This window comes from Diadema antillarum, unplaced genomic scaffold (assembly GCF_040938485.1).
Source record: "Diadema antillarum isolate AM-2024a unplaced genomic scaffold, OU_Dant_1.0 scf00000028, whole genome shotgun sequence".
NCBI classification, from domain to species: domain Eukaryota; kingdom Metazoa; phylum Echinodermata; class Echinoidea; order Diadematoida; family Diadematidae; genus Diadema; species Diadema antillarum.
The window spans coordinates 409893-430198 of record NW_027270917.1 but is presented as its reverse complement, the minus strand read 5'-3'; the positions used below and the strand labels follow the sequence as shown (position 1 = coordinate 430198).

Here is a 20306-nt window from a genome sequence, read left to right as displayed (position 1 = left end):
TGTCTTCGATGGCATCAAAACGGCGAAAGCGATAGTTATAATTATATAATTATAGCTGTACACAATTACTGTCATTTATGCCCGTTTCCATCCACACCGATGACATAATATTGCATACTGAAGAACGCCTCATATAGCGTCACTGAAGACGATAGTTTTGCATTGTATTGTATAGGCCTTATTTGCCCATATACAATGTAGGCCTAGCAGATCTTGAAACGGTTGACATTGGTCTCACATAATTAACATCATTTAATTTGCATCGATTATGCTCATTCTGTGTATAACCTACTTTAATTTTAGCAGTCAACAATATACATCTATTAATCTATTGTAAATCGTTTTGATATGTCACGCCTTGAAACACCCCGGGTCAGATTGACAATCTAATATCTTATTGCATGTTCAAACAAAAATACTTCAGTATATCAGTCATGTTGTTTGTAAACTACTGACAACAGACTCAAGACACTGGTTTTACACAGGGTACATCGGTCACGGATATCATGCGTGACGCATCTTTTATTGTCATTGATGACACCATTATCCTGTTTGTCACTCCACCTACCGATCGAGGGCGGATGAAAATGAACAAAGCAAGTTTCAACCAGTCAACGATTACTTCCAGAACATCCGGGTTATTTTGGTAGCACGCATGCGCTGTGAATGAAAATCGGTACTTTGCCAAAATCGTCGTCTCTCGTCCGCCATAGTACAGAAATCACTGAGACAAAGAATCCGGCAAAAATGAGTTCGGTAAGTGCACGGATTTCGGTATTAATTTGAAGAAGTGAGTAAATACGCTAATTTAGAATAAAAATTGATGCCGATATGGGTGGATTTCAGGTGTTATCAAAGCGTGATTTTGGCTGTCGCCCCTCCATGACACATGTGTTAGTTTCTGGCGGCGAGCTAGAAAGCCGTGTGCCCATAGACTTGCACGGGCATTGTGTTCCATACTTAGTTATTTTTGCACGGTGCCCATAGACAAACTACATGATGCATGCTCGGCTTGTGAACGGGGTAATGTGGCAAGTTAGCGTATGACCGTGTACCGGTTGTTGCAGTGAGAGAGCATAGCTCGTGTGGATCGTGTCTGTACAGCTGTGTATGTATATGACCTACGTCACTTTGAGACTTTCCGCTGATCGCTCCATTTCCCCGAACGTGTTGGGGGTTGTAGGCACATCGAAGCAGTTAAAGTGACATCCTTTCAAAGGACTGTGTCCATGCGTTATTGAGCTAGGGCGAACAAATCGCGTTTTCAGTAGTAATTCCAATCAGGGAAATAGACCTTCTATGACTTTTTTTTCTCTCTCTCACCAAATAACTGGTCTGTGTGAAATAAATGATGTTCATGTGAGTGTATCTAACAAATGTTAAAGATTTAGAACCAGGGTGCTCAGTGCTGACGTTACTGGTACTGTTAGTGTTACTGCATACTGGTACTGCTAGACGTTAGATTTTTTTTTTTTTTTTTTTTTTTTTTTTTTAAAGAACTTCAAAGTTAAATTCTTGATTTTCTAGTTCAGTATGAGAATATGAATGAACTTGATTATAGCCTGTAACGTCAGGGCCTGCAATTGTAGATCTGCAATCTGACAGTAAAATCTAAATACTGTTCTATTGGAAGTTGTAATTTTATTTCAGTTCACTAAAATGTGAAACTATATTTTTAGATGCTTAAATGAGTGAGTGACCCTGCTGAGTTGTGAATGTGAGTGTACACAAATCTTATGTGAATTAAGTGAGACGAAGGAAACAAAAGCGACATTTAACATTGTAAATATGAAATAGATTTTGGATCTAGAGAGTTCTACTTAGAAATCTCTCCATTAACATGGAGGAAGAATGTCTAGATACCAGTATCTATCTTAAGTCATATATGGGTCATAAAAAGAATTTGTGCCTTTTGTTCATTTGGAAAGGGAATCGACTGAAATTTATTTATCATTACAATGTTTCATTCATTAGACAGAGCATATTGTATAGTAGTTTGTTGTGGAATTCATTTGATTACGTATACCTTTGAGTTTTAACTTGTCATGTCATTTTATGTACAAACTAATGATATCGCATAGTTGTCTGTTTGCATGATTGCATCATCCAGGAAACCATAATTTGATGAATATGGAGCCTATACATGATATACAGTAACTGTTCGGTCTGTTTACAATTAGGTTCTACCCTACTCAGTTTTGTGATGGAAAATGATTGAACAATTTAGCACATAATCTGTAATATCAAAGTAATAGAAATAATGTATGGAAAGTCTGTGGAGTGGGTAATAATGCAACTCCCAATTCAGAGACCCTATTTTTTTTTTTTTTTTTTTTAATTGTATAGACATGCAGGGCAGGCATAAATTCATTTTGAATTGTGGCATTTTCTGAGTGAAATGTCTTGTAAGTGGGTCCTGGAAAGACTTAAATGACTTGTACATAAGTTGCTATTAAATCGTCATTCAGTTGAAAATTGCAACTATTTTGAAAAAAAAAAACCCACATAAAACAAGTGATGATATTTGCCAGTATGTTATTCCTCTATTCTTTTTCTTGTCTGTTTTACAGAAAGCCGGTGATGGGTCAGTCAAAACTCCCAGTAAGTTGACATTATATTTGCATTTTCCCTTTTGGTTTTTTCTGTGCATAAGTCTCTGATTTTAAATCTTATTCTTAATATCAGTAATAAGTTTAAATGTGTGTGCAACTGAAACACTTTTGCTTTGAAATGTATATAAAAGATTTCAGGACTTGATTATTGCTACTCATCTATCTTGAGTTTTAAATTCCAGCCTCATAATGAAATCAACATAAGAGTTTACATGTTTGGTGAATCAAAGGACTTACTTGCTTTTTTCATCTAAGTACCAAGATAAATTAACTGTAATTAATAATAAACTGTTATTAGAAAGTGAAATAAATTGTAATTTTCCAGTTACATAGGACTTATGTGCTCAAGATATTTGTTGTGAAGCATACACTCTGTTTGTGCATTTACTTTTAAAACACCAGTTGCAATAGGAGATTTGAAGGACTTTCATCAAATTTTATCAGAACAACAACATCAACAACAACAAACTGATACTAAAATTCATCATGCACCAATCCATTCCCAAAGTGGATCTTCTCACGTTCTATTTTGTTTATAAACTTTATTTTTCAAAACATGTCAACAGTTAAGAATCATTCGAGCAGCAACTCTGCCAAGAAACCTCTGGCCAACAGCCACAACTCGTCTGGGCCCAAAGCTGTCAAGGTGATCCTTCTAAGTGATGGCACCAAAATCAAGACCATGTCTGATGGTAGCAAGATTAAAGTCTTGCCAGATGGCCGCAAGTTCAAGATGAAGTCACCCTCATCTGCAGCGGCACCAAAGCAGAACAATAGCTCACATTCCAGCAAGCCTAAGGATGGCTCTCATCGGCCACCACAAGTCAAGACAGAAGGCAGCAACAACAAGGTTGCCCACTCAGACAAACCCAAAGATGACAGGAGACCGAAGGAGGAGTCAGGCACTCCAAAGCCAAGCAGTTCCAGTATACGTGCCAAGGAGTCATCCTCTGCATCCAGAGATATCAACTCAAAGCACAGAGACCACTCCTCTAAGGTGGAGAGCAGTAAGCATTCAGCTAAACCCAAGGTTGAAGTGAAGAAAGAAAAGTCTGCTGTCAAGAAAGAAGTAACGAGTCCACCAAGGGTCAAGGAAGAACCACGCTCACCCACCAAGCCTGTCAAGAAAGAGGAAAGGTAAGGGTAACACCTATAAAACAGCCTCATAGCTGCAGTCCTGAAATTCTGATGATGATTACTACATGGGCACGTATTGGTATTTAAAACTGAATCTATCTTCACCATACAGCTCTCAATGTAGCACTATGCAACTCCGTGAAAAAAAAGACTGCTTCTCTCCTTTCCACTGATAGTTTAACGTGCTAGTGTTGTACTGGCTTTTAATTCCATTGTTTGTGTTTGTATGTGATGCAAAGCAGTGTCAGTGTAAAGAGACGTGCTAAGGGTGGTAAGCACCTGAACACATTATATGCCACCAAGAATCAGACTAATAGATATTCAAACCACGATAAAGTAGGAAATTATTTGAAAGACATGCAATTATTAATGTAAAATGTGTCAACACTGATAAAAATAAGTTGTAAGCACTCTGTTGCCATTTTTATAATTAATCTTTGCTTCATTGTCAGAACTTTGTCCTGTTGTTTTTCTCCTGTAGCCCAGTGAAAGCTGTCAAGAAAGAAGCAGTCAGTGATGAAGAAGACGAAGATGATATTCCCCTGGTAATAACAATTTGCTTTCAATTTGGAAATGATACATGTTTGACTCTTGTTATAGTTATATTTTTAACTCCAGTGATGAAATCAAAAGAATTGTGGAAGGACTGTGTAAAATATGCTTAGATAGTATCCAGATTGGATTAGATGTAGCTACATGTAGTGTTGGAGTTTCAACCAGGATATAAATCAAGCAGTAATTGAAGGTAGAGTAGGGAGTGGTACATTCGTTGATTTGGGAACTTTTGTCGGCCAATAGACAAAGATTGCATGCCTTACCTTCTTACAGGACATAGTGTGCATGCATAACATTCCTGAATGAACAAATGTCCAAAGGTCATACTGTTGCATGGCAGAGGAGTACACATGTTACACAATGAAGGAGTGTTTGATAAAGCTAAGCACCTGTGGCTCTTCATGTGTCATATCTCAGACAATGTACTAATCTGATTGCATTTGTCAACAAGAAACAATGTCTCAAGAGTAATGAGATCTCAAGTTATGTGATTGTGATGTATGCATTTTGATCATATTTCTCAATGAATGTATGGAGCAGTTTAGCACCATCTGGTTTTGTCATGAGAAAATATTGTTCAAAGGTTATATTTTTCTGTTTACAATCAGGCAAAAGAAGATATCATGACAGTAAGTGTTTCTTGTGACTGTGTCGTTACTTTTGTCTTGTATTCAAGGTCATTAGCTAGTGTGTTTTGTCAAGTTTTTTGGACAAAAGCCTTTTTATGTTTGAAGAACTGAAATGAGGATTAATATTACTCTCAGAATTTCATATGATTTTGATAAACTTCTAGCATATTTGTTAGATCTTCTTTACAGTAAATTGAATTTTACTTTCGATTTGAAGGTCTATTCACATGGTAAATTGGCTGTGTCATAAATTGGTTCCTATTTAATAGAACAAGAAATTTGAGCAGAGTATGAAGTCAGAGAACTCTCAGCCCAGGAGAACAACCAAGAGGCCATACTATGCTGAAGATGATGAGGAAGATGATGAGATGAACGATAAAGCTCATGAAGATGAAGATGATGACGATGTTCCGCTTTCTGAGAGGTACAGAAATGTTCTTCTTTTAATATGAAATATGCCTGACACATTTTCTGTCATGTCAAGATTTAAAGATTAAATGTTGTGTGATTTGCTGCAGTTTTCATTGCTTGTGTGCATTCAGTATTGTTTTTATCATATGTTTGCTCTGAAAACTACAATATTCATGTGCTCCCCTAAAAAAAAAAAAAAAAAAAAAACTTAGAATGGGAGAAGCAATTTTTTCTCTTTTTTTTTGTTGTAAAGCTTTCCTTTGCTTGCTTGAAGTCATGGCATTGTGATAGATTATCCATACTTTTGGATGAGTGGCCATTTGGGAAATACTCAGTAACAGTTGGGAGATTGGAATAAAGGTCTGTATGTCTACAGTAGATCATCCTGATTGAATATTTCAAAGGTTATGATTTGGAACATATTGCCACAATGAGTAAGGATATCAAGTAATATTTTCTAAATTTCTGAGGTTGAGAATGACAATTCTGTTATCATCATTTCCTACAAAGCACTTAAATAGCATTGTGTGACACCCTCTCTTATGGCCAAACAAACTTAGTTTGCAGGCACAAACCCTTGTTGATCGTAAAGGAGTCTGCTTGCGCCAAGACTACTACACGCACTGCTGCACTGCAGCCTCTCCCAACAAGCTACAACACAGGGCCTATGGGACAGTGCCGGAGTGGTGCATGTAATAGTCTTGGCGCAGACTCCTTTACGACCAACAAGGGTTTGTGCCTGCAAACTGAAACAAACTAACAATTGATTGATTTGAAATCATATGACTGGGAGTGTGCGGAGAGCAGCAATGCTGCTAAACCACTGCCTCAATCTCAGTACCTCTAACCTTTTTCTACGCTGAACACACATTCTCTACTGGGCAAAATGGATCCATGAAATATTCTAAAGATATGTTTTGAGCAGGGTAATGATAAATAAGTCAGTAATGTTGGGCTTGAATGATTTATATTGCATCATTGTTTCAGGATTACAGTATCTTGCAGTGCTGTTTTATATTATGAACAATGCCTTTTTTTATGAATTTTCATTCATCTTGTTTATCATTTTTTGTCATTTTTATCTTTTGGTGCATGATGTAGGAAAGAGTCCATAAAAAAGATTAAACGAGAGGAGCCAGTGAAGAAGAAAAGCAGCAAAAAGCGAAAACACCAAGAAAGTGATGAGGATTATGAAGCAGAGGATGATGAAGATGACTACAAACCTGCAGTAAGTGTATGAGTTAAAGATCTTTACTTCACAAGGGTATTCACTAGTCTATACTATGTTGTTCTTATAAAAGTGACATATGCATGCTTAAATGAATGAGATGCTTGAACATATATCCAGCTAGCTCATGCTACGAACACAATATATCGTCGCTGGGGCGACAAGACCTCGTATCTACAAAATGTCAAATGTTCAGTGACATGCCGTGGTGGCTTCATTTTTGGAGTAAGACAGTTGGGATTTGGACAGGACATCACTTAACCCATTATCTGACTATTAGTTTAAAAAAAGTCATTTTCACCAAAATTGCAGATACAAGGTCTTGTCACCCCAGCGACGATATGACATGTCAGAGCTATAGTAAATCTTGTCCAAAAGGAACATTGGGTATTACTAGCAAACTATGATAGTGCCTTACTGGCAAGGATTGCCTGTGACAATTGCTACTTTGAAATATTTGCACACAGGCCAAACATAAATTCTACCCACAAATTTAACCCTAACCCTAATCCTATTCACAAAGATCTCACAAATGGTCATAATGATGTTGATGGCTTCTCCTTACTGCCTAGCAATTTTCTTTTATCTCACTTTTGTTTTCCTTTGCAAAATTACCATAATGAAAGTATACAATTCCTGCACTTTGGGGCAATGATTTTGATATATGTTTTTTTTTGGCATGTATCAGATTACATCATCAGAATCTGTCAAAGATTAATGCATTCTCTTTGACCCTTTAGGCCAAGCAAAAGAAAGCATCAAAGACACCATCCAAGTCAAAGGAGAAAGATACCAAGAAGGACAAGAAACCATCCAAAGATAAGAAAGGGAAAAAAGGAAAGAACTCTACTGAGGACAAGAAAGAAAAGGGAGGAAGGAAAAAGAAGAAGGAAGAGGAGGAACAAGAAGTCTGGGAGTGGTGAGTTTTGCGATTGGCAGCTCAGACAAAGTTGAGTAACGAGTATGTCAAGATATATGACTCCTGACTTCTGAACTTTGTATTACAGTGTAATCTTTATTACCCAAACAATTTATAAGCAGTTTGCATGGAATGTTCAAGTGTATGCCAGTGCAGGGAGTTATTGGATTGATGTACAGTCACACTATGCTTTTATTTACTTCATTGACTCCCAGCACAAACTGCAGAAATCTTTGCATAAGCCGAGGAAGTGTTACCTTGTTTTGCCTCAAGATAGAAATGAGGATATCTTGTGAGTAGTACATATTTCTCGGAAAGTATGGTGATCCTGCAGAAGGTTGGAGTTGACTCAATCTGGTAAATGTAGTAAGAGAAGGACACAGTAGCTAGCTGTTGGCATGATGAAAAGGAAAACACAGGCCTAAAAAACGGCGAGATAGTCAAGAACAAATCTAACAATCCATTTTCTCTCTAAACTTTCAGTGCTAATTGTGAACAATAGTAGTGTTGAATATGTTGATGAATGTCGTTAATCATATTGTGTTTGAATTCATTTATTCCAGTAGTTTTAAAAAAATGATACCTCGGTGTATAGATGACATGCTAGTTTGATTGAGGGGTGAAAGATTATATCAGCCAGTGAAGATGTGAGTGGTTTGTGTATATAATGTGAATGCATAGCATAATATTAAAGGAAACTACAACCCACAACCCAAAGAGCAATGTTGATTGAGTGAAAACAGCAACATTAGTGGAACACCAGTGAAAGTTTGAGGAAAATAGGACAATAGGTGCGAAAATTTATGAATTATTAAAGTTTTGGTGTTGGAACCACTGGATCAGGAGACTACTAGAGAGTATGACATCATTTGTGAACAACAATATAAAGAAAATATAAAGTGAATTCCACAAAAATTCCTTTTTCATGAAAGTTACACATTCCACCAACTTGATACTAACATATGTTAAGGGTAGTAATAATCCCCCTGCTTTCTGAAAGCAGTTAGTCAAGTGCTCTTTCATTACGCTAGAAAAGTGAAAGCATGTTGAATTTTCTTTATATTTTCTTTATATTGTTGTCCACACTTGATGTCATGAACTCTAGTAATCTCCTGATTCAGTGGTTCCAACACCAAAACTTTAAATATTCATAACTTTAGCATCGATTGTCCGATTTTCCTCAAACTTTCACTGATGTGTTTTTCTAATGTCATTGCTTTCACTCAATCCACATTGCTCTGTGGGTTTTGGTTTCTTTAAAGTTAAGACTTAATCTGTATGTTCCCACTAGGTGGAAGGAGACCCCACACCCAGAGGGAGTCAAGTGGATGTTTCTTCAACATCGAGGACCTCTGTTTGCCCCGCCCTATGAACCTCTCCCAGACAACGTCAAGTTTTACTATGATGGTAATAATGGTCATATTTTTGAAATATTTTTTCACTTCAATTCAAGTTTATTTCTACAAATTCAGTTAAAATCATACAGAGAGACAATCAATTTAAATACACATTGTACATATGTACAAACCAAAAATTATTTCAGGTAAGTACGTAGTCATTGAGAGTGTGTGGTGGAGATTGACATAACAGTTAGAGTAATAGTGGTGAAAATCAGCAGTAGGCTGTTGGCCTTTCGAAGCTGATCCCATTAACAAGTTTACAATGTTTGAAGCTATATGTCATTATGTTATAGGTCGCGAATAATATTGAAAATCAGATTTGCAATGATTAAGGACAAGGAAAAGAACATCTAAAAGAACCCAGACATACCAAAAACAACTATAGGGGAGTGGGACAAGTGGGCAAACTTATAAATAATTGTAATTAAACAACAATTTGTGTATACATATGTTATAAAGGTGTGCTTTAAGGGCAAACAAATTTATACATGTCATAAAGATACTTAATACCAGTGAAATACGATCTTGAATCTTAATGTGAATCTATGCTAAGCAATGCAAATTGAAAAACCATAAAAACAAATTAAAATAACTGGAAGTACCCTGATCTCAAAAACTGTGGCAGAATGCTGCGCCCCTTCCACTACCCTGCGCAACAAGGCGGCCCCCAGCATCAGCCCATTCCCCTGCAGCCGCGCTCGCTCCAAACCGGTCTACGCCCAGAAGGTATAAACATGCAACACCTTCATGAAGAAGTGCAATGTGACACCGTGACAATTTGATGCATCCCTGTTGTTTCTCTGTTTCGCTCCCTTGAGCCAAAGGCTCAAGTGAGCTATTGCGATCGCTCTTTGTGCATCGTGTGTCCTGCATAAACTTTTTACATTTTCATCTTCTTTTTGAGAATCCCATGACCAGGTAAAGAGGTAAGAGTCAGCAAGAATGCATGGAAGGTGAACTTGTGATACTCGGGTGAGCATGAGACCCTGGGGTCTCTTGTTTCATATCATTTTGCAGCTGTGTTACAAGGTGACAATGAAGTCACTCATGCAGTACCTGTTTATTATCAGATTCATGTAACTCACATGTTTATGTGTCATAAAATGATAACTCCATGACCAGGTATTAGGACTTCTAAGCATTTTATTTATATTAGTCCTTTTTAAGAATGCAGACTGATACATTTACATGTCTTAGTTGCCTTAGAATGGGAATGTGTTTTATGGCTTTAGAATTTTCACAGTGTGCATGTTGTTCATTGGAATGGCCTAACAAATATGTTCAAGCTAGCAGCGCTGCCCATTTCTTGGCATTGGCAATATCATACATATTGTACCTTGACAGTATGGATACTGTATAGGGAAAAAAAGGAAGTAGTGACCAATTTTACTATCACTTCAAGATGTGGGGTTTAGCCAGACTGGATGTGATTAGCAAATATTAAGATTGTAGTCTAAGTTGGTTATCATGATCAACCAGTTTTTAGGATTATTTGTAATCGGTGGTTTGACTTTGTCTTTATGTCACGTTTTATTGTTGCATAGCAGGTTAGGAAACTTTTTACTGTGTTTACTGAGTCTTATTGTGCAGACAATGACTCATCATTGACTTTAATAATGTTTTACTCTGGCAAGTTCTTGTGGAGCTTCTTGTTGGGGGGGGGGGGGGGGGGGGGGTCCCCCCCCCCCACCCGACATTTCACGCCATGATTTTGCAACGCGCAGAGCTTTTACCGCTTCATTTCGTGACTTTTTTTATTGCAGTCTCCCGCATATTTTGAGACCAAATTTGCGACGTCCGCGTACACCGCTCTGAAGTTACGTAATGTTTTGCATAATATGCATGTCAACCCAAAAACGGCTCAAATTCATGATATTGTGTGCAAATCCAATGCAATATGCGTTTTTTGTTAGATTTATATGAATTCGATTATTTCAGCTTTTAAAGGGTGTGTACAGTTCTGGTCGAGGTGAGGATTTAGCTTTTAACGTTTTGCGAGATATTCAGAAACCACTCTGAGATGTCAAAGAGCATGCAATTCTAAGGGGTATCAAAAGTTTATATGATGAAAATCGGTTTTGAAATGGCTGAGATATCCAAAAACAAGGTGAAACAAAGAGATCCTAATAAAAGTTTTGGCCTGTAGTCTATTATTATCACTTTTTTGGATATCTCAGCCATTTGAAAACCAATTTTCATCAAATGAGCGTTGAATCCTTCTTAAAATTACATGCTCTTTCATATTTCATAAGAGGTTTCTCATTATCTCACTTAGGAATGTAAAAAAACATGAATCCCCACCTCAACCAGTAATGTACAGCCCCTTTAATCGTTGAAATTAATCAACTCTAATGTAGATAAGCCTGAAAAAGTGCCTGCAACAAATTTTGGCAAAAAACAATGGAAAACAAAAGGTCGAAAAAACAGCAAGAATACGCAAGAAATTAGCACAACAATAAAAAAAAAAAAATTATTTTGATTGTACTTTTTACTAGAAAATCGTTTGGTGTGTTTTGAAGAAAGCTGACACAAAAAATTGGCTATCCTTCAGTCTTTTTAGTGGAGTTACAGGTGAAAATATGATTTCATGCATGAATTTGTATAATTACTGTACTAAAAATAGAAAGTCAATATTTTTCTATTGTATGATCATGTAATCTTGTAGTTAACATCCGGCTCTATCTTTCGGCAAAATTTTGCGGTGATCACGCCATCGGCGGCCTAGATCTGAAAGGGGGGGGGGGTCAAATTGACCCCCCCTCAGTAAAAACTTGGTCTCAAATAGCCCAGTTAAAATAGGGTTAAGCCCATTGTAGTCAACTCCATGTTGTGTATCTGTATTTGGGCTGCTGTGCCATGTAAACTTGTCTTGTTAAAAACAGTCTTTTTTGACTGAACTGTTTGTCCTGTGACAGGTGAACACATAAAACTGAGTGCGGAAGCAGAAGAGGTGGCTGGCTTCTATGCACGTATGTTGGAACATGACTACACCACCAAAGATGTCTTCAATAACAACTTCTTCAAAGACTGGAGAAAGGTGATGACCTAAAACACTGTTCTTTTTCCTCCCTGTTCCCTCAAAACAGTGGACAAACAATAATTTCGTGTTTAAGTTGAAGCACGTTCAGTCTTGAATGCACTTGTGACAGTAAGTCTGGACTGTTTATGATTTATTTCCAGTTGTTCCACATTGTAAGCGACATCAGTCGTAATGATTGCACGCACGTCGAGAGCCCGGCACACTATGTATGTAAAACACTTGCGTTTGCAGTGTGCATGTGATCAAGCATATTGACAGACAGCAAGGATAGCGTGTTGCCCCCAGCACTCTCTTGATCTCAGATTGCACATTCTCTCTTGTTTCTAAATTCATGAAACATCAAATGACAAGGATCTATTTTTAGGTGTTATATAAAACAAATGATGAATTGTTTTTCATTCATGCAAATTCGGACAGAATATTTCATTCGGTGAAAGATGAAATTATTGATCCATACAAGAGGTGCAGATAATGGATCATTTCATCCTTCACCTCATGAAATATTCTGTCCATTGCACTCATAGACATTCATTATTAACTTTGTGCTATGTAATCACATGTTTGTTTGTTTTTTTCCTTCTGGCTGTTAGGTCATGACACCAGAAGAAAAGGCTAAAATTGTGAAGCTTGAGAAATGTAACTTCAGGAACATCCATGCGTACTATGCTAAGAAGTCTGAGGAGAGGAAGGCCATGAGCAAAGAGGAAAAAGCTGTGAGTATTTTTATCTTTAAAACATTGTCAAGTTTTGTCAACTAACTTGATGATGTATGATTTATCCAATATTATGTGTTTGTAAATATCTACAGAGAATAGAGATGGAGAGAAAGGAAAAGTTGAAAACCAAACATTACTCTGCATACTTTGTGCCTTGTCACGTTAATCATTTTAAGACTTGGAAAGGGATATCAATTTGGATAAGTTATAAGGTATCGGGTGGTGGCGGCCTGCAAAAATGTGTAGAGGTTTTGTTTGTTGAGCATTCTTGAACTAGAAAAGGACTAAAACTTAACACATTGCATGCCAATCGTGCTATCATGACGATCAAAAGATAAATTAATGAAGAGCCGGAAAGCATTCCAGCCTCACTGTGTGAAATTTAGCATTATCAACACCAATCTTTGACTTCATTATGGCAGGAAATCAAGAAGAAGAATGAAGAGATCCAGAAGGAATATGGCTTCTGCATGTTTGATGGCCACAAAGAAAAAATTGGTAACTTCAGGGTTGAACCTCCAAGTCTCTTCAGGGGGCGTGGGGAACATCCCAAACAGGGCAAACTCAAGAAAAGGATACAGCCAGAAGATGTCATCATTAACTGCAGCAAGTAAGCCATCTCTTTTATTTCTGTATTCTGAAGAAGTGTATGTATAAATTATCTGAGTTGTTGAGAGCTTGTTGCAGTTTTTAAGGTAACCCTTTTTTCCATTTTGTGTAGATGGGTGATGTTTTAGACAAGAGTTAACAGTTCAAATGTTGTGTGGTGGTGCAGCCAGGCCAATAGTTATGAGTTTTGTTGATTTTGATAGGTTTATGTTTGGAAGAGAGGGTATTTTGTCCTTCTAATAGTGTCATGCTGAAGGAAATTTAGCGTAGGAAATGAGTGAACAGATCAACTTGTACTTGTGAATATCTTATCAATAGATAGATAGATAGATAGATAGATACAGACAGACATACATGCATACATACATTGAATAAATAAGTACTGTAGACAAGGCCACACTGGCTGCTGCTGATATGAATGGGTCTTCAAATCATAAAGTCTGCAACAGTTCGATCAAATTGTATATCACTGGGTTTTAATCATTTTATTTTTCATGAATTTCTGTACTCACTGAGCTGTTCCCAAGAAACAACAACAAACCTTTACCTCTTGTGAGGCCCCTATTTAGATCAGCATTGGGTAGGATGTAAAAGGACTTACTTGATGTCAGGGGCCCTGTAACCATGAGAAGTGTTCAAATACCAGGTCTTTTGGAGCTTCAGGTGTAAGAGCTCTACCTTTCTTGAGTTATTGACCTGTGATTACTTTTTCTCTCTGCGATAGAGATTCTGAATGGCCTCAGGCCCCCGAAGGTCACAAGTGGAAGAAGGTGATCCATGACAACACTGTGACATGGCTAGCCTCTTGGACAGAGAATATTCAGGGTGCCATCAAATATGTCATGCTTAACCCCAGCTCCAGGATAAAGGTAACTATCGTGTTGTTACCATAGCTGTTGATACAGTGCACTCCCGTTACAAAGAACGAAATTCCAGTTACAATAAAGGAAAAGTTCAGTCGCCAGCATTATCTGCTCTATGTTTCCTGATTGTTTATTTGTTCGGTTATAACAAAATTTTGATATAACAAAAGAAAACTGCCGGTCTGGAGGACTCCGTTATAAAGGGAGTCCACTGTATGTTGTGAATCGTACCGTTGTGCAATGCTTTAATGCAAATGATAACCAGGTTGACACTGGACTGATGGTAGGAGATGAGAATCTTGGGTGTGTTTTGTTCTAGGGTGAGAAGGACTGGGCAAAGTATGAGATGGCTAGGAAGCTGAAGGGGTGTGTGGACAGAATTCAGACTCAGTACCGAGAGGACTGGAAGAGCAAGGAGATGCGTGTCAGGCAACGTGCTGTGGCTCTCTACTTCATTGACAAGGTAAGGGTGCTGTCTTATTAATAGGGAGCTTTTGATTTTCAGAGGGAAAAAACCTGGTCTGAGCATGCGCAGAATCATGTATCAAAGTTGATCTATTAATAGCTCACGCGCCTGAGTTTTCACTACGCGTTCTGTGCTTTTTTTACGTCCGCTCAGTTCACAACGTAGAGAGCTATTTCATGTACCGATCATATGGGGCACCATTTTATCTGTTATACGTTGCGTCCCAGCGTAATCTAAAGCTACTTTTCAGCATGACGCAGAGAAGAGGAGAACGTCCAGCTCAAGCGTCGTCTCAAACGTCCGCGCAGCAAATCTGAAGCTCCCTAGTATCAGGGAGATGAAAGCCAGGAAAGTCTTACTGGAGATGAGATAAAGAGCTATTTCTTTGTGCGGTATGCACACACAACAAGGCACACTGTGTTCCCTGAACATTAACTTTCCAAGCAAGAATCTTTTGTCACAGTAGGCTGCCTTGAATTGATACTTGGTGTTGATTTGACATACTTTTCATATACCGTATTTGTGTCGCCCAGCAATGTGACAGAAGGATATTGTTTAATTGGGCATTCCAGACGATTTTCATAATTTCACATCATGTAGTACATAAATCAACAACTCCATGTATAGACATGTGGAATTTATTGTGCCCTTGAGCAGAGAAACCAATAATCTGAAAATCTTAAACAAATTATGCTGAACAGCGTTGATGACATAGGAGACTCACATATTTCAGAAATGTAGCAGTGTAATTCCATTACAATACCACTTCTTTTGTTCTGCTTCCTTTAGCCCCAACTCCTGCATTCTTATGGTGAGGCTGCCATGTCATCATCCTTGTTCATTGCAATTTATCAAAAATTTTGAAAGCATTATTATTCCTCATCCCAGTCACTATAAATTCTGAAACTCTGTACTCAGCATAACTTATTTATAGTTGTTCAAATGTAAAAGTCTGAAAATCTTCCGGAGGTCCCCTTTTATACTGATAAATATAAAGTGTATATGTTGTTGTGGTCGGTTTTGCTTTTAATATAAGCTTTTCAGTATTTCCCCAACCCCTATGTTTGTCTACTCTCAGCTTGCCCTTCGAGCTGGTAACGAGAAGGAGGAAGGGGAAACGGCTGACACTGTGGGCTGCTGCTCCTTGCGTGTAGAGCACATCAGTCTCTATGAGGAGAAAGATGACAGAGAGTTTGTGGTTGACTTTGACTTCTTGGGTAAAGACTCCATCAGGTACCAGAACTCAGTCCAGGTGGAGAAGAGGGTAAGAGTAAAAGCTTCATGATTCATGCTATAATAAGGCTGTTATAGTCTTTATAAACCTTAACAACACAGAAATGGGGCAGCACAGTAGCCTTTGTGGCAGAGTAAAATGGTTTGTTTGTGCTGTTCTCAGGCACTATTTGTCTATTCAAAAATATGGACCTCTCTGTCTTGCAAATAATCAGAAGGATCTCCCGAAAGTTGGTTGGATCAATCAAGTAAGTCTCCATACAGATTTTATGGCTCACACTGGGAAAATTGGGCCATTATTGCTTTGGTCTCCATTACAAAGATTTGCTCAGATTGTGTTACGCCAGAGATTCAAAATATCGTATGCCAAGTGAAATGGTGACAATGACTGTTAATGATGAGTTATATCCATGCCAAATCTATGAGTTTTTAACAGCAAGAACAAAGCTGGACAAACTGTCTCAAACAAGATTATGAATTGTACACTTCATTCTCACATAGGTTATTATAATAAGATGTTTAATTTCTTTACGTGTATAATTATTCTCTTGCATCATCTGTTCACATCCTTGAATATTCCTTGTACAGGTGTTCAAGAATCTCAAGCTTTTCATGGAAAACAAGCAGGGTGAGGACAACCTGTTTGACCGACTCAATACCTCCATCCTGAACAAGTATCTACAAGAACTGATGGAAGGTCTGACAGCCAAAGTCTTCAGGACCTACAATGCCTCGATCACTCTCCAGAACCAACTTAATCTACTCACTGAAGGTACACTACTCTCTTCAGACTCACTATGTTCCCTCATGTCTACAGTCTTCTTATTATTCTGGTGACTAGGAGAGTGATCAGCCTGAGTTTATTGCTCTTTCTCTCCATGCAAATTTCTGCAACACTGCTGTGATGTATGTTACTACGCATTGATTTACTCAGTGAGTTTAGTGTTAGTGATATTGCATGCAGAACTATGTGATTGATGTGTATCATATTAAACTGTTATTGACCTTTTTAGGGAGTTCTTGTAATGTTTTCTGTCAGGCTTTCATATGCTAGAGTACTATCAGGGACTTACAGAGTATTTGGGCCTCTACTTTTTCTTGTTGATTTTGCCATACATGCTTAGGCTGCTACAACCATGAAGATATGTGTTGAAGTAAGGGTGCGTTTATAAGATTTTTCTTTTGGCCAGAAACAGTGTTTTGAAACACTGTTTCTGGCCAAACAGTGATTCTAGCTCGAAAAAAAATCTTATAATCGCTCGCCGTGATTTGAAACAGTGTTTTGAAACACTGTTTGTAAACGCACAAAATAGTGCGTTTACAAACAGTGTTTCTGTAGAATCAGTGTTTCAAAAATCTTATAAACGCAACCGCGATCGCAAACACTGTTTATGTGACGTCACAATGCCTTGCGCGCACCCTGTTTGACCTTTTGCCGAGGAAAAACTGCGCAGAGTGAGTTGCGCAATGGCACAGTCTGAGCGAGAGCCCCAACACGCTCGGAGAAAAAATCTTATAAACGCTCTCCTGACGAAAGTGTGATTTGAAACAGTGTTTCAAAACAGTGTTTCAAAACAGTGATTCTAGGCCCGCAAAATCTTATAAACGCACCCTAAGACTTTTGCATCTGACTCAACATCAAAAGCAGTAATTGAGGATTGTTTTTCATTATGACTGTATTTTGTAATAAAACATGACAATGGTTTTTATTTGCAGATGATGACACTATCACTGCCAAGATCCTGTCCTACAACAGAGCTAATCGTGCAGTGGCTGTCTTGTGTAACCATCAGCGTGCTGCTCCCAAGACCTTTGACAAACAGATGGAAAACCTCCAGGAAAAGATTAACAAGAAGCAGGGTGATGTCAAGGATGCCCGCAAGGGGCTGAAAGCCATCAAGAGCGAGTACAAAGCTAGTCGCAATGAAAAACTCAAAGCGTGAGTCGAAGTCCTTATGCTATCATCTGCTTTTTAACCACAAAATATTTTCATTTTGTATATGTCTAGGCACTTGTAAAATGGCTAAATGCTCACTTCATAAGTGTAATGCATCATTAGCCCCATATTTCACTTTCCTTCATTACTGAATCTTCTTCCCTCCTAGTTTTGCAGAAAGCAAGTACAAATTGTGATGTCATCCTTTTTTTTAATGGTTGTTGTTGTTCAGTGGAGTATTCACAACATCCTTTCCTTGCTCTTCCTTGTGAACTGTCATATAATGTCATGAATTGTCATATAACACCAGTCATTGTAATGCTGTGTATGTAAGAGGACTGACAGTGTAAGTCATCTTGATTTCAGTAGTTGTGAAGACCACCTTGACTTTTCAACTGCAGGACTTCTGTGTTTACAGAATTAAGTGAGAAGATGCAATGTCAGTTCAGGTATTTTCTCAAAAGTATTTGCCATCTAATGTGAAATTATGGGTAAAGTTAAAGAAGTGCAACACTCTGACATAAATTAAAATAACAATGCTACAATCTTCCCTGTTCCTTCAGTGCAATGGAGAAGAAGCACAAGCAAGTACAGCGTCTGGAGGAGCAGCTTGCCAAGCTTGAGATGACTGCCACTGACAAGGAGGAGAACAAAGAGATTGCCCTGGGAACCTCCAAGCTAAACTACCTGGACCCTAGGATATCAGTAGCCTGGTGAGTGGTTTGTGGAACAAGGTGTGGCAGGTTGGAGTAGGATGAAACTGGTCTGATGGTATCAGTTATTGATGATAAATGCCAGCATAATGCTAGTGTTTGTGTTGTATTTGGAACTGAATTAAAATTTTGACTTTGTTATATTCGCATGTTAGAATTATTCCAGTGGCAATTAATCCAAGAATGAAAATGAGTTCTTCTTACCAATTGTTGAAAACTGAAGTCTCATTTGACCAAACATCCTGAGTGTGCTGGAGGAAATTACAGGTCATGACAGCAAGTAACATTGTTTTCATTAATTGATGTTAACGAGTCCTTTTTTAATGTGATTTTTGTTGCTTACATCTGGCTATTTTCTTGGATGTGTTCCTAATGTCTCATTTTCTCTGTCATTCCTGCTGTTTCAGGTGCAAGAAATGGGAAGTACCGATGGAGAAAGTCTACAACAGGACTCAACGAGAAAAGTTCCGCTGGGCCATTGACATGGCTGGACCAGATTTTGTATTTTAATCCTAACTGTTAGCTCTCCCTCTCTACTCTACAAAAAGAAAGAAACAGCAGGCAACATTCACAAAGCCCAATCCTTTCAAAGAATTTTCCTGAAATTATGAGATGTGATTCATTTGTGTTCTTTGGCGGTATCTGTGGATCCAGATTGCGTAGAAGATATGGTCCCTAAGCCGATAATGATATTGTATGCATGCCTCCTTGAATGGTGGGACCAGATGACTAGCATTGAGGATTGAGCTCATTGCTCAACATTTCTCCATTGAAACTGGCATGGAAGCTCATTGGGGTTTGTAAATGTGAAAACATCTTACATACTTTGGTCACATCAAGAAAAAAAAAAAGTTGGTCACCTGTAATGTGAGGTTGAAAAAAAAAACACACACTTGGAGAATATTGGCTTAAAAGTTTGAAGGGCATTCTTATTGCTTGCTGGTTACACATAGAGGCATTTGTTAACTGGGCTTGTGTGGTAATGGATTATTTGGTAGTGTGTAATTTTCCTGAGGGTGGGGGGGGGGGGGGGGATGATAAAATATCCGTTGGGACACAATTCATGGCTGAAGTTGTGAATTGCTCTTTTGTTTGGATTGGATATATCAATGAGCAAAGTATGTGATGATTTTCACAAGGAAAGAGGAAAATGCCATTCAGTGTCATTATTTTTGGTGCCTGATCATCTTAGAGGCTTTGTGAATGTTGTCCGCTATGACTGTGGTAATTTCAATGTGATCATTTCTGTCCCCCTTTTTTACCTATTTAAAGATCCCAGTTTTCTCCTGATGGACTATAAAAGGATTGGAGTGATAAGAGAGATTATTTATGGTAATCAATATGACTGAAATTGAGGAATGGCTGGCCACAGCTGACTAGTCTTGACTGGTGATTGTATTTAATGGCGATTTAGTGTGTGACAGTGATACAAACCCTGGTTGAACTTCTCTGTCTGAACATGAAGACAGTATTACCCGATGAAAAGGCTGTTTCCATAAAATGGCTGATGTATTTTCAAAGATATGTCATATTGCCAGGCTGTCTTTTCAAACATGAGTTTTTGATGACAATTCTTTTGTTCAACTGTTGGTTTTATAAGTGCATTAAACCAGAGGAGAAAATGATGTGAGACTGGAATTGTAATAAATTGAACATTGTTAAGAGCACTTTGAATATGGTGTAAAATGAATTCAGTATCAACACAAAATTAGGACATGGCAACCGTGGGGAAAACTGTATTCATAGAAATACATGTCCTGCCTTATAATTACGCAAGATGTTTTTGCTCATTGATTTTCTATTTCTTTATTTATAGTACTCAATACCAAAAAATTGTTT

General features: G+C 38.0%; 1 protein-coding gene across 1 annotated transcript; it reads left to right on the top strand.

Moving 5' to 3' along the window:
- Positions 1-685: 685 nt before the first annotated feature.
- LOC139737076 (DNA topoisomerase I, mitochondrial-like) lies at positions 686-19463 on the top strand. The gene is made up of 18 exons (XM_071647757.1): positions 686-756; positions 2571-2601; positions 3179-3749; positions 4231-4294; positions 5203-5357; positions 6446-6572; positions 7313-7491; positions 8783-8898; positions 11807-11928; positions 12522-12644; positions 13070-13257; positions 13981-14125; positions 14439-14582; positions 15664-15849; positions 16407-16590; positions 17535-17757; positions 18318-18467; positions 18875-19463. The coding sequence occupies exons 1-18, from the start codon at positions 748-750 to the stop codon at positions 18975-18977; spliced, it is 2820 nt and encodes a 939-aa protein (XP_071503858.1). The 5' UTR covers positions 686-747; the 3' UTR covers positions 18978-19463.
- The last annotated feature ends 843 nt before the right edge of the window (positions 19464-20306 follow it).